General features: G+C 37.5%; 1 protein-coding gene across 2 annotated transcripts in view; it reads left to right on the plus strand.

The window, feature by feature from the left end:
- The window catches only part of PREP (prolyl endopeptidase), an 87,602-nt gene that overhangs the window by 67,506 nt on the left and 3,704 nt on the right, over window positions 1-16,392 (plus strand). For both annotated transcript variants that reach the window (XM_057375411.1, XM_057375412.1), the window contains exons 11-14: window positions 3,509-3,645; window positions 8,271-8,365; window positions 11,497-11,628; window positions 15,888-16,044. In XM_057375411.1, the coding sequence (XP_057231394.1) occupies window positions 3,509-3,645; window positions 8,271-8,365; window positions 11,497-11,628; window positions 15,888-16,044 (521 nt within the window). The remainder of the gene's footprint in view (window positions 1-3,508; window positions 3,646-8,270; window positions 8,366-11,496; window positions 11,629-15,887; window positions 16,045-16,392) is intronic.

The raw sequence follows: 16,392 nt of genomic DNA on the forward strand, positions 1-16,392 counted from the left end.
CCTCTTCCCTAATTGAAGATTCACCTAACACAAATACTGCACARTTCAAGCAGTTAATAATTAAGAGGACAAACCTCTCCAGGAGTGAATGTATRAAACTTGTTTATCCTGCCTAACTCCTAAGTAAATTTACAAGCCAAATCACAGAGCCATTAACTGTATTTGCTTGTAAAACTTACTCTGTAAACTGTCTGGACTAAAATTCCATTGACTTTTTCAGGTGAAAATAGAGTGTAAATAGCTTTCAAATGCTAAGTTTAAAAACCAACACCACGCTATAAATATATATGTCTGCACTAAAGAATGATTAATATTGGGCTTTGCRTAGCTTATGTAACTTAATCTTTGTGTAGTTTATAGTAATGAGTAACTGTTCAAACAGTGTTGCTTTCTCCTGGTGTCAAAAAAAGTAGACTGAAGACTATAAATGTATGCCTCAGGTTCTGGCATCTGATTTGAAAGTGATTTTGGCACTGAGACCCTCTGCCATGTGACACATAGGGACATTAGTGTGAGACAAAGTGAGCTACAACTGTTCCAGGGCTGCTGTACTGCTCCAGCAGTGTGCTCCTAGAATAGCACCAAGGGTTGCATGCAGCAGGAGTGCCCTGTCAACCACACAGCATTGTTGTTGCATTCCTAAAGACTGAAGATATTTTTAGTATGTCCCTCCTTGAATGGTGAGTTCCAGCATTCATAATAATAYTTCTGAAATGTTTTTCTCCATCCTTTTCCCTCCAAAATATTTTTTCCTAACTTGTCCTCTTCTCATATGTGCTGACTTTAGKGACTTGAGACCTCATTGGAAAATATATGAGCAATGTGTAATATAATGTGAGTGACACAAGTGGAACACTCCTGTCTGTGATAAAGCAGAAAATGGGAGTACCCTTTTATGAGCATTTGCTACTGTAAAAGCTGACAGTGTCTAAAATTAGCCATGAAACACCATCTTGGGAAATCCTTATTCAAGCTTGCCCTTTGCACTTTACCTTAATCTTTGAGATAGAAACATGTCCCTTTATTGGTTACGTGAATAAACCATTGGACWCTGCTTCAGAGATAACAGCTAATTTAAAGGTGAGATTGAATCAGTTGTTGAAAAYAGTCTATTTGGAGAAGCTTAAGTAGCTTTGCATATCTTAGTGTCTCACTGAATTGATTTCCACCCCCCCTCTTGTAAGTTAATCTTGGAGGGAGAGKTAATCATTATTTTAGCCAAGATACGAGTGAAAACTCTTAAATTACAAATGTCAGCTTTACATGCATCTTTTTTTTCTGTTGACTTTTCATTTAATGGTATGTTRTTTTATCTTAACTGATGACCATAAAAGCCCTACAGAAGTCAGTTTTCAGGGAATTGTTATTATAAAAAAAAGTCCTCATTCAGATACCAGCAGTAAAATYAGTGGCATACTTTAATCATCAGGAAAGGGCTAGAAGTAAGTTTCTGGAAATGTAGAAAGGGCAGGTGCTCACTTCCTGAAAATTGCCAGCAGCAGCTAGAGTTGCTGGATGCATTTTTAGGGAAGAGTCTCTGGAACTCCTCATCATCAGCCTCAGCGGTTCTCCTGTTCATCAGTTATTTCATTTGTTTATAGTGTTCAAGTAACTATTTAAAGCGAAAATCCTTTATGCTCTACTGTTCTGACTGAGCACTTTGTCAGTAAATATACAGTTATGGCAGTAGTTGGAAACTCTGATTTCATCTGTGTAAAAATTCCCTTAGGCTTTTGTTTTGATTTTTTTTCTATCTACTGAAATACTGATTTTTTTTTTATCTGTAATATGTCTAGAGTTTTTGGTAAATCCTTCGGAAGTAGATGTGATTTYATTTGAAATTTCTCACATTTCCTTAGCAAAGATTAAACTAAAATTAAAAGTGATTACTTTGTTTTCAACATGCCATGTGGATTTACATGTTTCACGTTACAGGCAATGCTCAGAATAAATGTGTTGTATAGGTTCATATTACTGGTGAGGTTCATGTGTTGTAAAAATAGAGCCTGTTAATCGTGTGCTCTATAAATCATGGCAGGACTATTTCCTTTAAAAGCAGAGATAGTAAACATGCAACTAAATTACAAGAATGTGTCATTCTTCATTTACTGCGTTTTTATTCTAATTAGAATATAAGCTGCAATGATGTTATAGCAAGGCTGGAAAGGAATCAGCGAGAATTTTAGGACAAGCAGTAAACTGCATTCACAGCCATGTGTTTTGCTTGACTGGCAAAGTATGACACACTGGATCCCAAATTAGAGTATGCAGGCAGAGACATGCACCAAATCAAGAAGATGTGGGAACTGTGTTAAACAATTACAGTCTCTGTTTGTGTACATGGAGTTCAGTTTTTAACTTCACACWGTGCTATGACAGCAATAGAAAGACATATGAAAGCATGTGCTATGTGGATATTTGGTATTTTGGGAGCTGGTTTCCTGAAAGCCAGTTCAGTTGTCTTCCTTGATGGATTGGAGATTCTGCAAGGTTGGGTCTCCTGATTCTTGTTGCTAGGCAATGTCTGAAAATGCACTGAGTGTTACAAAAGCTTCTGTGATGGCTTGTGTTACCACTCTGACAAGGTGAAGTGTCCCTGAGACAACCTTGAAAGGCTGGGCAGTGCTCAGTCCGTTTTTGCTGCATGAAGTCCTGCCTTGGTGAGTTCATGCTGCAGATGCAAGTGTTGAGTAGGCAGCTRTTTGCTGTTTTCACAAGACTGAATAAGAAATGGTGTCTTCAGCTTCTCAGAATTTTCTCTTTACTCTTGAATCTGGTGTGTGGAGTTCCTCTATTGAGAAATGTTAATACTAGTGTATAAATAAGAAAAAAAAAAGTCCTGTGACTTTTAAAGTATATTTGGTCTTCTGCTGGTGGTGAAATTTATGTTTTTACAAGAAAAGATTGCTWGTAAAATCTTCAGTGATTTCTGAAGTACAAAATCAGATCTTCAGAGAATTTTATCTRTTTTTTTGTAGTAGCAGCTCTCTGTTGTCTAAAATATTGTAATGTTTAGTGGTTTCTCAGTAAGTCACCACCTTACCATGAGTTTCTCCCTTCTCTGTCCACTGTTCTCTAGAGTCTGAAGTTTGAATTTTTAAAAAGGGTGCATTTTTAGAAATTATAAATTTAGATGGGAAATCTGGTTTTAGTTCTTTTTATTCTCTGTGCCAGCTCAGTCTTTCTTTTCACATGTGATGGTCCATGCAGCCCTTTGTGTTTTCACTGTCTTCCTATGCAGAGAATTGTATTATTTTTGTAACGTTTTCTTAAACCCTCTTGTATGTAGAATTGATGGTTAAGATATCTAAACAGGATWCCATCATACCCTTTGTGTTGTCTCATTTTGATGCATTTTCTAGAGCTATTAAGCAACCAAGCAGGTGCTGTCCATTACTGAACCTGACCTGGACAATTGGTGCAAATTGCTGGGAAGGTTTTACCTGTCAGACACCTCAGAAATGCTCACCTCCAAAAAAATTTCATATTTCTTTTTCTCTTGTCTTAGGTTTTCTACCCTAGCAAAGATGGCACTAAGATCCCAATGTTTATTATTCACAAGAAAGGAATTAAATTAGATGGTTCTCATCCTGCCTTCTTGTATGGATATGGAGGCTTCAACATATCAATTACACCGAGCTACAGGTAAGCAGAGTGATTCACATCTTTTTCTGAAGTATCTGGTGTTAACAGCTGTTACTGACTGTGGGCGGGGTGGACAATGAATCTGAYAGGATGCATTTCAGGTCCTGGAGGAGCAAGATGGGGGCCATAAGGGCCACACAACAGTGCCCAGGCATCATTTGTCTGCTTTATTAGTTCTGAATTCAAGGGTTTTGCCCAGACTCACAGAAGAAATTATGTCAGAGCAGAGAAGTTCTCTGGTCTCCTGAGGTCTGCAGCAATCACCCTGCCCTTAGGATTACACCTTAACCTCTTCCTGCCCTTAGGATTGTACCTTAACTTCTTCCCACTCTGTCACTGAGTTCAAGAGAAAAGCATATAGACATATATATTAAGGAAATATTTGAGCCCTTTGCTGAGCTAATAACAAAGGAAGTTTTYTTATTCCAAGTTAAACAATCTATGTCTAGATATTATAGAAAATCAAATGTTTGGCTAAATCAATGTAAATAATTAAAATTCGGCTGTGTTTTCTTATTATACTTTTGAAATTGCATCAGAAGCAAAATCTTTCTGTGTCCCATATGATCAAGAAAGAGGAAAGAGGATTCTGTCTTGAGATGCAAATTATACTGTCCTTGCAAATGCAAAACAACACATTATAAACCAAAAATGCTGTGTGCAGAACAGGGTTTGTAGTTCTCAAAAGCCATGAGCTTTATTGCATAGATGATCTCTTTAAAGAAAAGGCTTATTTCTTAAGCAAGGCAATTTGAATAGACTTGCCAAGAGGCAGAGGTTGTCTCAGTACTTAAGAAATACTTCTAGGTGAGACAGGGGAAAATAGAAATGGAAAGGGCTGAGTAGGAGCAGTTTTTCAGATAGCAGAAGAGCAGCTCACCACAGAAAAATAATCAATTATGAAACAATCCTATTAAGTTTAGGTGCTACCATTCTTGCTTTAGAGCTAACACATTTCAAGAAATCCTTTGTAGTGCTTGCCTTTCTTGTTTGCTGTGATTGTATTTCTGAATAGCATTTACAGTTTCTCATCGTTTCTAGTAAATGCCTTGTCTAACAATGGACCTCCCATCTTGTGCTCTGTGATTATTTGTAAGCTTTTTATCTGCCTCGTAAAGCTACATTTTTAATTTCCTGTGGTTCTTGGGAGACATAATTACATAACTAGCATAGTTTTWAAATTCCTTTTTAGTTAGGTTCAACCACTGATTTATTACAGTTTATTGKAGATGCTGAAAACTGTGGTAAAACTTACCATGTTTTTTCTTCTAAAGAATGTAAAATAAATATTGCTATCTATTGATTTAAGGTAAAATTTCACTTACTGTAGAGCTGACACAGCCTGGTTGCTGGCAAATGGAGAAGGTATTTCACAGTGCCTACTTCCACCTCCCATCCATTGGCCCTGGTGCTTGCTGGAGCCTTAGCTACGCTGATGTACCTTGCAAGAATGACAGAAAACTATCCCAGCAAAACGGAGTGGGTGGTTTTCTGCCATTTTGGCAAGTTAAAAATTGATTCTCGTAGGAGTCCAGCAAACAGCAGCAAAAGGGTGCAGCTGACATTTAAAAGAGAGGAAGATGGGAGGAAGGAGCAGTGACCTATATTTTCCTGAACCCTATGAAACCCTCATTATACAGTTCATAAATTAAGAATATGAATCTATAACAGTCTCTTAAAAGTAAATGCACAGAGAACTATGAGTGACCTCCAGATCAAAATATATTATCCCACTGACAGTGTAAATAAAACATGATTGGCCACACCTCTCTCCTTATTCTTTCCCTGTAATATCAAGATACAATTTCTCAGCTTTGTCTTTCTGAAAGAAAAGAAAGAGAAGCCAAAGCCTTCAAATACWTGTTTATGGCTAATAAGTTGAGAATTGAGTACTTGGTGAGGGACTGTGTTCCAAAAGTAGGCAGGCAAAATCAGGGAAAGGAAATGGTAAGAGAGAATTTATGCCAGAAAGGCAGGATGTCTCGTTCACCCTTTACCTGCTAGATTCCACTAATGTTTTGCTCCATCCCTGTTATTATATCCTGCAATATTCCAGAAGGAGTTCCCAAGTCCAAGTGCTRTTCCAGCCACAGCTCACATCACAATTTGTTATTTTTTTCATTTTTTAATGACCACTACTGCTAGAATGCAGCCCAGGATGGCCAAGGCTAAGGCTTGCCACATCATTCACCTGATCCTGAGCTGAGAAGTAGCTATGGAAATGCAACCAAGTGGTAGCCAGCTTACTTTTAAAAAACAAACAAAAAATTCCTGGCTAAATACTCCTGGGTTTTTTTTTAATTTAAACTTAAGGCTCTTAGAAATTTCCACAAAGCACTCCATCTTCTCCTTTCCAGTGGTTCATTTCTGTGCTGCATGTCTTCCAGCCAGTATAGTGTTTTCTTACTGGTATTTCACACCCATTAGCATGAGCCATCTTTCTGTATTGGGGAGCTTATTTCTGCTTAATTCAGAAATTGGCGTTCCTTTTCACATCAAAAGTGAAAAAAATCTTTCTCACTGAAAGCAACAGAAACAAACCAACAGGTAACAGGATCCAGAAATAACTGCAGGAATGATAGGTCAAAGTCATGAAGWCAGTTACAGTAGTGGTTTATTTTTGAATGGTCATTAAGTCAGTTACAGTAGTGGTTTATTTTTRAATGCAAGCATGCATCTTTCATGCACTTCTCTGGACTGGAGAGCTGCATTTGGTGGCATTTTTGAGATGGTGCTTGCTAGAGCACTGTCATTAATTATACAGCCCACATAACAAGTGCAAGTGAAAGCTGATGGAACTGATACCAGTGGCTTGGCAGAGCTGCTGGGGAAATGCCATCACAAACCCACCACTAATGCCTCAGATTTGTCTAACTACACTAAAGGARCCAGCATGTTTCCCTTCCCTTCTGTGTGTGCCTGCGTGGGTATAGGAGAAGCAATTCTAACTCATCCTGGAWTACAGCTGGTTGTGCAGCAGACTGTGAAATTGCATTTCACTGCCAGGTTGTTCACAGCATTTAAGCAAAGAGGTGGTGCAGGGGAGAGAGACTGTAAGCCTGGAGAAAGGTCAAGCAACAGAGCAGCTCTCGGTRCAGAGTGGAAAATTGCTCTTACTGCTTATTCTGTTACCACTCCCTTCAGCTCCAGAAAAGCTGAGAAAGCAACCAAGTCCAGTGACTCAGGACTTCTTTCCCATCACCTGTGCACTAGCTTGTCTTTTTCTGTCAGCTCTAATACAGCACCCTGACGGCAGATCAGTAATTCTGGRAAAGAGTTCTTACTTTGTGAAGCACACCTCCTCACACTGTTCTTTACTGTAAAAACAATTCCTGATTTATTACTTTCTGTGTTATTCTCCTTAAGAGCGATTAGAGAGTCTGGACAGAGCTTTCCAGGGCAGATCCATATTCTGATTCCTCCACTGACTCTGTCCTGACCCTGTTGTCCTTTCCTTGCCGGCTTCCAGGAGAGAAGGAAGAAGAAGGGTCATGACCAAAAGGCTACAGAGGCTGTAGGGAAGAGCAGGGAGCCAGRCTTGCCTCTGCAGAATGAGACATTTCATAGACATCCAGGTTGACTGGGCAGTTTGCTGTGACTCRGACACCAAATTGACTTGAAATCAAATCTGGAAACAAGAATCTACTTGGAAAAACACAGGACACAGTAGTAGGGTTGTGTGTGAAATTTGCGTTTTGTGCTGTCTGATAACTTGGAATTTTCACTTTTTAAAAATTAAGTTCTGATTCTATACTTATAAATCCTGGTTCCTTCAACTTAGAGGTACCTTTGAGTACTTCYTTTAATTGTTAAATGTAACTTAAATTACTTCAGTCCATTTTAAAAACATATAGTAATAGCTTTGATACTTGTGTAGTTTGACATTTTTAAAAAATRTGCTATTTTAGCTTTTAGACAGGTTCAGGAGATATTAGGGGAGATAGAACCTGTAATTTTRTGTTACACTCTTTGTTTTGTATTTAGCAGTATGAGAGCAAAATGAACAAGAATGGGATTGCCCAGCACTGACTGCTGACCACAGCACAAAAGAATGGTAGATACAGAATTTTTCTTTGCAAAYACAGTTTTATAAAGGTYTAAAAGAAGTATATTGAGCAGAAGKTAGGTTGAAAATACCTGCTCATAAACAAAGATCAAGTGCTGATCTTAATTCATTGCTCTCATCCTTTGGGCTGTCTTCCTTTCCTCTCTGAAGAAGTGGAGGTCCYATGAAAGAGGAACAGTTCAGAAAGCTATGGAGGTCCAGTGGTACTGCAGTAATACATAACTCTAGTCTGCACACTAATGGCTTTGAAGCTAGTTTTTAAAAATGGTGACACATCCTGAGTGGTCATCTGTTAGGCCACTCTCTGTCAAAGAGCAGAGCTAAGGGAGGAAGAGTGGACCAGCACTGGTTCCTTCCTCTCCCAAAGCTGCAGGGAGTTTCATTTCCATGGATGAYCATTAATAAAAGCCTGACTACTCACATTTGCCATCAAGAGCAACTTCATTCACAATTTCATCATTGATTTTGGGAGAGATCTTGCCCTCAAAGTATTTTTGCAGAAGTGATAGATGTATAAAAATTGGAAAATAAAAATAATCCCCCATGCTTGCTTTTCCAGTGTGTCAAGACTTATATTTGTGCGACACCTGGGAGGTGTGCTAGCAGTGGCGAACATAAGGGGCGGTGGTGAATATGGAGAGACCTGGCACAAAGGTAAGTCCATGCAGGCCAACAAAACTACAGGCTTAGCAATGAAAATTGTAAAATTTTCTTTTCACTCTCTCTTCCATGCTCTTATCTCCTTTTGCATTTTACTTATTCTGCAAAAAAGTAGATTTTTTTTTCCTTATTTACATGTTAGATCTGTTTGTTTTCCAGTGTTAATCTGATGGGTTTCATTAGATTCTTTTAATTTTTGCAGCCTACTTAAAAACAGTTTCCTACAAAGCYAGTACTTTCCAAGAAAACCATTGTGGTTCTTTGAGCAAGATCAAGTCCCCTAGACTTAAATACTGTAAAATGTAGCTATTTATCTTGAACTGAACTTCAGAAGATATTTGTCTGTATTGCAAAAGACCTGGCTTGCTTTCACATACCTCTTTCATTATTTGTAGGTGCACATGGGTCTATAATTCTAAATCTCCAAGACAACAATACTGACTATTTAGACTCTTTTGGTATCACACACACAAAAAAAAAGCTTTGCTGAACTTTACAGAAGATGTGAACTCTTGAGTTCAGAATATAACTCTTGCTTACTGTTTTTGCATCATTTATGAATAGATCTCTTTTTTTTAATATTTGATGAATGTGACTGGAAAAAATTTTTCACCGAAAGGATTGTCAAGCACTGRAATAAGCTGCCCAGGGAAGTGGTTGAGTCACCATCCCTGGAGATATTTAAAAGACACATAGGTGTGTTTTAGGGACATGGCAGTGCTGAGTTAACAGTTGAAACTYGATGATCKTAAAGGTCTTTTCCAGCCTAAATGATTTTGTGATTCTGTGATTGAAGTTCGTACGAGAACAGTCAGCTCCAAAAGTGCATTGACATCATCCCTCCACACTCTTGGGGAATCCCAACTTATAGGCAACCATTTGGTGTTTTAGGTTTTTTTAAGCTGACTTTTATGCCCCAGGGAAACAAAGTCAAACACTGCAAAGCACTGTCAGTCTCTTTTCCCCCTTTCTTAACACTTTTGATGTATTTCTGTCCATGTTTTTCYCATCTTGACTTGATCATGTGCTTAACTTAAACATTCAATTGTCCTTGTCCACTTGCCATATTGTTGACAACTGTCCACTTCTCTCCACCAGAGAAAAAATCCTGAAAAAGTCCTTCTTACCTCTGTAACAGACCCATCATTATTTAATGGTGACACTTTACTCATAGTCCAAGAATCTGGTGGATAAGTTGCCAGAAATATTGTCAGGAAGGCAAGTGTACCGTGGTGCTTATGATGCAGCAATTTACCATGGCAATAATCCATAATACCTTTTTATCAGACAAAATGGTATTTCCAGATCATTGCATCTTGATTTTACTATTTCATCTGTGGTAACTATTTGTCTGGGTCATTTCCTCACAATTGAGTTAATTATGTAATAGTTTCATAAATAGAAGCTGTATGTGCTTGCAGATACAGGATATTATTGCTAAAGATGAAGTATCTGTCATTAATTTTAATTTGCTGATTGATTTATAATAAATTTAAATAAACTTTATCTTAATATAATAATGCTTCTTTGATCCACCTATTTCCTGCTTGATTTTGACCCAAGTCTTTTATTGTAGTTTCAAATAAAATATGTATCTTTTCTTCTTTAATTCCAGAAGCAATTACAGAAGTTTCTTTGTTTAGGTTTAATTGTATGGATAGGGATTCTGACCTTACACCAGCCCAGTACTTTGAGCAAAGAATGAGATTTATTTCTCCTTTATTGCCACATTTTTGAAGACTTCTTTGTTGTCCCAGTATGTCTCTCTTCAATGGTTCTATAAATATGAGAATTATGTGTATTTATTAAAAAAAAAGACAACAAATTAAAAGTATACTGATTTCAGTTCTACAAGATCTGTGTGACTAAATGTCAGACTTACCTTGCTAAACTTCTCCAACGTAGAAATGAAGCAACCATTGTAAACTGGTTGTCTGGATCAATTGATGGACAATGRAGATAGAGAGACAACTCCAGACTATAGCTCATTTTACTTATTTTAGGGCAAAATTAATTTCCCTCCAGGTCCTGGAGGTGCATGGACCACAGTGGGAACACAGATGATTTTGGTAATCATCTTGGAATAAAGATTGAGCTTTTAAAGAAAGTAGAAGAAATTGGTCTTCAGTTTCTGCATCCTTAAGCCCCACTTGCTTGGCTGGGCCACAGCCTTTGCTATAGGAATGCAAGGATTTTCTTCCTTCTTCCCATTTCTTACTAACATCTAATTGCYTGAGATTACCTTGGTCTTAAGGTAGGGTAACCTGTGAGAGGAGCTAGTCTCTTGCCAAACAAACAAGAMGATTATGAGATTTGGGCAATTGTGCGTTCTCTAAACAGATTAAAATAATTGATAGATTGTAGAAAAAAAAACATCTGTTTCCTTCCCTAACCCACTCTGCAAAATCTTTTGTTTTCAAACCTGGAAGTCTTATCAATGATGTCATCTGGACCTACATTTTCTGTCATTACTTCTTCTCTCACACGTCTGATAACATTTGGAATTTTGTTCAACATAATAGCAGTATCTTAAGCATTTCCATATTGAACGTAATTAATGTAATTTCAAAGCAAGATGGAACTCTGAAGTCCCTTTTTTGACCATAGCTGTATATCGTCTGGTTTGAAAAAAACTAATAGAAAAAAAGTAAATTACCAGCCACATATTATATATCCAGAAAATTAGAAGTGCTTATTTTATACAGCTTGTTTTATGAGTTGAAGTTTTGCTGCCTCAAGAAACTATTACTGAGTTTAATGATACTAAAGTCCCATTAGCTCGAACCTCAAGTGGACCGTATGTGGTCATTTTGTATATATTTTGCTGTGCAAAGCTTTTAGCTTTCCTTTCACTGGTTGGGAACATTACCTGGCRCTCACTCCACAGTATTGGTATGTATTATTCAGAGTTTCTGAAAGCATCTGAGTTATTGACAGAACCATCTTATACCCTCTCTGTGTTGACAGAATCTTTCACATTTGCTGTCTTTCTGAGCTGCAATCAATTATTAAAATGTTCATGAAACTGGAATTGTTCCCAGGTATTTTTGCACACATGTTTTTCTGAAGAGATGATATCCAAAGGATTTTATGGTATCAACTGATTTGTTTTGTTTCCATGCTAGGTGGTATTTTGGCCAACAAACAAAATTGCTTTGATGACTTTCAGTGTGCTGCCAAATATCTCATTGAGGAAGGCTACACGTCCCCAAAGAAGCTGACTATTAATGGAGGCTCAAATGGGGGCCTCTTAGTTGGTAAGAACTGCTTATCTGTTTCCCTGGTTTGGTGCTGGGCTTATCAAAGTAACCAGACAAAATTGATGAGATATGCCTGTCAAAAGTCRCCAGAAAGTCAATGCATTAATGAGTACCAAGTGTTCAATATATACTGTAGYACTTCATTTGCTGTTTGCATAGGACATTGGGATTCTGCAGTCTCTGGCAATGGCTGACTGTTAAAAGCCACACTTAGAGTCTGTGGGAGAATCRCACAGAAAGCAAGAATGGTTTAAAAAACATTTGGGATTTTTTTTTTTTATTTTTCTTAAGGTTTACCAATAGAAAATAACTGCTGAACTATAAATTTGTTATGTAGCATTGGGAAACTGTGTGTGGTCTGTTACAAATACATCTTCTTCACTTAAAATTCACCGCTGTGTTCTTAAATTCCAGGAAATTAATAGCCTTTTCTTAAACAGAAACTCTTRTCACAGAAAGATCTCATATTTTGAGCAGTCTAAGAACTACAAAATTTATTTCTGATAAGATCCTTATCATAATGTGTCTGAAAGTAGCAGAAGAAAAAAGAAGGTGATGTTGTGCAATTTTGAAACGAAAAGGAAACACAAAGTAATAATATGGGGGTCTGTTTACCTTTTTTGAAGCAGCACAAAAGTTGTGTGACAGATTTGAGCTACTTGTGTGAGAAGGGGGGAAAAAAGAGGCACCTCAAGTTCATAAACCACTGAGTTACGGAAAATGAGCAGTTTTACTAAGCCTACTCTTCTTGTTCTTCTTTTTGGATTTCTCTGCTGCTRTATACTGGCTCTGTTGGTATTATTTTCTTTTTTCAGTGGATTAGCATCAGCATAAGAAACAAGATTTGGAATTATACAGATTTTTGGTCTAAGCCATTTTAGCTAGAACTGCATTATTATTTCTAAAAAGCAGTTGGTTTAAYGATCAAGTAACAAGTACATGTAGAYKTGTATTTTGSTTTCTTCTTGTATGCTTCTCATACAAGAGAAGGATATGCTTGTGCATTGAAAGTAGAAATGGGTGAATATGATAAAGGATTAAAGGGTTTGCACTCCATTTGGGAATGCAAGCATTGCATAAGTCAATGTTATGTGAGCCTGAAAATACATTTGAAAATGCGGTTGAACTTTGCATATATTACATAGCTTCTGAAAATACTGTTTTATGGTTAKGTGGACTAAAGGTTCAGTCAGGAAGAGGTTCATTCTACCCAGCTTCAGTAATAACCCCATGGTATACTGGCTGAACTATTCAGCTGGGCTCCTTGTGTCTATAAGGGGAAGCAAGTGACATCTRCAAAGGSGTATGTCATTCTGATAGCAGACAGKTATKAGGAATCTAGACCTCCCTGATCCACAAAATCTTGGTAGAATCTTTYCCTTGCATTTACTGGTAAATTGCAATCAAGCAGGATTTCCACCCTTTTGATGAGCCAGATAGGAATTTTCCTTGACTGGGTAAAATTATGTGAATTTAGGAAATTCTTCTAAGACCTTTTTCATCAAAGCAAGAATAAATTTTGCAATAGTTGTTGATGGAWCACTAGAGATCATAACTCATCCTTTAGGTGCAAGGACCCACTGTCAGATTTTCGCTATTCTTATTAATTGAAGAAAAAACTGACAAGGAAGAGTATTGTCACTTCCAAAATACTGTTTCCTTTCAGTCAGACTAATAGGAGGTGACTCTAAGGACTGGAAAGCCCTCAGCTCTTGCTTCATTCAACCACAAAACAAGACTTCCTTGTCCTGCAGTGTGCTCCCCAAGCTGAGCAGAGCAGCACAGCTGTGAGCTGAAAATTTTCCTGCAAATGCTGTGTTTGGCCTCTCATGCTTGCTTAGACAAAACCAGTTCCTATGTTTTGAAGGCTTACTTTAGTACTGAATTTTAAAACTCAAAATTATGTGTTGAGAGATAAAATTCACAAGTATATTGTTTTTCCATATTACACTTTATTAATGCATATAGTTAGGTATTATGGCTGATTAAAAAGGTGCAGTGTGCATGGATGAGTGTGTCCATAAGTGWTTGCTTACTGAAGTAACCATTTGARCTRGCAAGCAGCAATCCCTTAAAAAGTCCTGAGCAACAGGCAGTGCTTCAAGGGACCCTTTGAAATAGAGAGTATTAAAATAAAATGCTCTGGTAGTTGTTYTGACTCTTTCCTACCAGAATGCAATTTATGTTTATAAAAGAAAAGAGCTTGAAGGGGAGGRATCTGATCAAAAGCTTCAGTTAAAACAAAGATCTTTTACCTAGCATCTCTTTAACTCTCTATATATACCTTATGGAAATGGCTCATAAATAAGGAAGAATAAGCATTATTCATATCAGAGATGACCAGAAGTAAAATTTCATCTTTCAAAAAATAGAAATCATGTTTGAATGAAGAAAAGAGGGTAAAGTGTAAATTCTTGGCAGGGACTGATGAGCAAATTGCTTCCAATATTAAGATTAGCAATGAAATTTTTCTATGCTCATCAGAGGCAGGAAGTTGCCCAGAGGATCTGTGGGACTTGCAGGTTAGTGAGACATAAAAGGAGCATTAAAGAAAAATAATGGCAAAGCAGACAAACTAAATGGTCTGTTTGTATTGATGTTCCCTCCTGAGGAGCGTAGGGGGTTCCCTGAACCCTTCTGCCTTCATAAGGAATATTCTGGGGAGCTGACTCCGGTTGAAGCATCAGCAGAAGAGGTTTTGGAATGAATCAATCCAACAAAAAGTAGTGTATTGCCAGGAACAGATGGTGCACATGCAGGATCCTAACTGAACTCTGATAGGAAATTGCAGGCTACTAAGCCTGAATATCTGAGGAACAGAAGGGGGCAAGTGTAATGCCAAGTTTTAAATGGGTCATGGTGATCCACAAGCTGCAGATGAGTAAATCTGACTTCTCTTAATGGACAAGCTATTGAAACCAGTAAATAATAGCTGACATAAAGAATTCTGCAGGCTGAAGTTGCAGCTTTCAAATGTATTACAGCTCTCTAAAGGAGTCAGGTTGCATATGGGCCTTGTAACAGTCATCTAGGTGAGGAATTATTCTTGGATTTTCAAAACCTTTTGACAAGGTTCCTCATAAGGCTGTGAAAGAAAGTCCTTGCTGAACAGGAAGCAAAGTCATGTCATAGAAATATCATGGTTAGCTGGAGGCAAGAAATGGCAATAATCAATCCATTTTCACAACGGACAAAAATGAGGATATATGAAGAATTTGGGAAAGATTATATCTCCATGTTGATGGACAGTGAGTAGTTCTGAATTAAATAAGGGATCCATTGTAGTAGTTATGTGGAAATTTCAGTGCTCTTATTTCTTAAAATTAAAAAAAAAAAAAAGGGGGAATTTTTAAAATCATCAGACAACAGGTTTAAATCAAGAAACAGGAACTGGAATTGAGGAACTTACTGCTACAGGATATGATGAACACTGGATGAATAAACATTAAGAGTGGAAATAGTTGTATTTACAGAGGATGTGTGTTTTAATAGCTGTTTAATAGGATAGCTGGAGATAATTCCAGCTCAGAGAAAACATAAATAACTAGTTCATCAGATAATAATTTACAGGAGAGATCTCCCAGTATTTGTTAAACACCTTGTCCCAGAGCATCTGCCAGTTGCCACTCTTATAAATTGAACAGTGAGCTTGATGGGCCTACTGTGGTTATTTTTGAAATATATGARGCAAGCATAATCCTTAAAGAAATTTTCCCTTCCGACTGTAGAAAGATAAAAATCGTAAAACAAGAAAATACAGCAGTAATTCACTTTGTTAAGCTGAGGTTATTCTAATTTTGTAGCAGTCTGATTTTATCAAAACTTTTTCATATGGGTTTACTTAGTGATTATCGAAGAAAACTTTTGTCAGTAAATGGAGGGCTCTTGATCCTTAGTGCCCTTTTCTTTCTTGATACTAATATTAAAATTTAAAAAGTGAATGGTTTAGGAACAGTCAGTTCAGTAGTCCAAAATCTCACGTGCTTAAAAAAATCATTTCTCCTTCAGACCCAGTCTGATGGTGTGAATAGAACAGCAYGTTTGGTGTCTGAAGACCACAGAAATGCTTCTTCTGTTCAATATACCATCTTTCRGAGTTACGTTTTTTATCTATTTGTGTATTTGCTTGCAGTGTTGCTTGAAAGTGTCTATGACTTCATATTCACTGACAGCCTTCTCTCAGTGCAATTTGGTAGTGAACCTTTTACTGCTGAGCTTAAGATCTGAACACTAATGGAAATGTTTTCCCTTTAAAGCTGCCTGTGCTAACCAGCGTCCTGACCTGTTTGGTTGTGCTATTGCCCAAGTGGGAGTGATGGACATGCTCAAGTTCCACAAGTACACCATTGGCCATGCKTGGACCACTGACTATGGCTGCTCTGACTGTAAAGAGCAGTTTGAATGGCTGTGCAAGTAAGTGCCTTTCAGTACTTGCTGCGGTTGTTAAAACGCGTGGTCTGCTCAATGGTTTTACGTTGTCATGATTAATAGCTGTTCTAATGATKACTGCATCATTTCCCACACTGAATTTAGGGAGATCAGCATTTCCTTACAAGTCAGTTTTGAATTAAAGACTGCCTTCAAAGCCCTGTTGAATCAAGTGGTCATATTTTCAAAGACCTTGTTCTCCCAGCAGCTTTTAACAGCTCGTAAGGTTTTCTTTCTGAATAACTCCTTTAGGCTATCATAACAGAATATTCTCAAGTGAACTACTGCATTAATTGTATTTTTTATCATGAGGGAGAGGCAGTCACCATTGTG

The sequence above is a fragment of the Malurus melanocephalus genome, unplaced genomic scaffold, assembly GCF_030028575.1.
Source record: "Malurus melanocephalus ecotype Western Australia unplaced genomic scaffold, MMel_1.1 scaffold_248, whole genome shotgun sequence".
NCBI lineage: Eukaryota > Metazoa > Chordata > Aves > Passeriformes > Maluridae > Malurus > Malurus melanocephalus.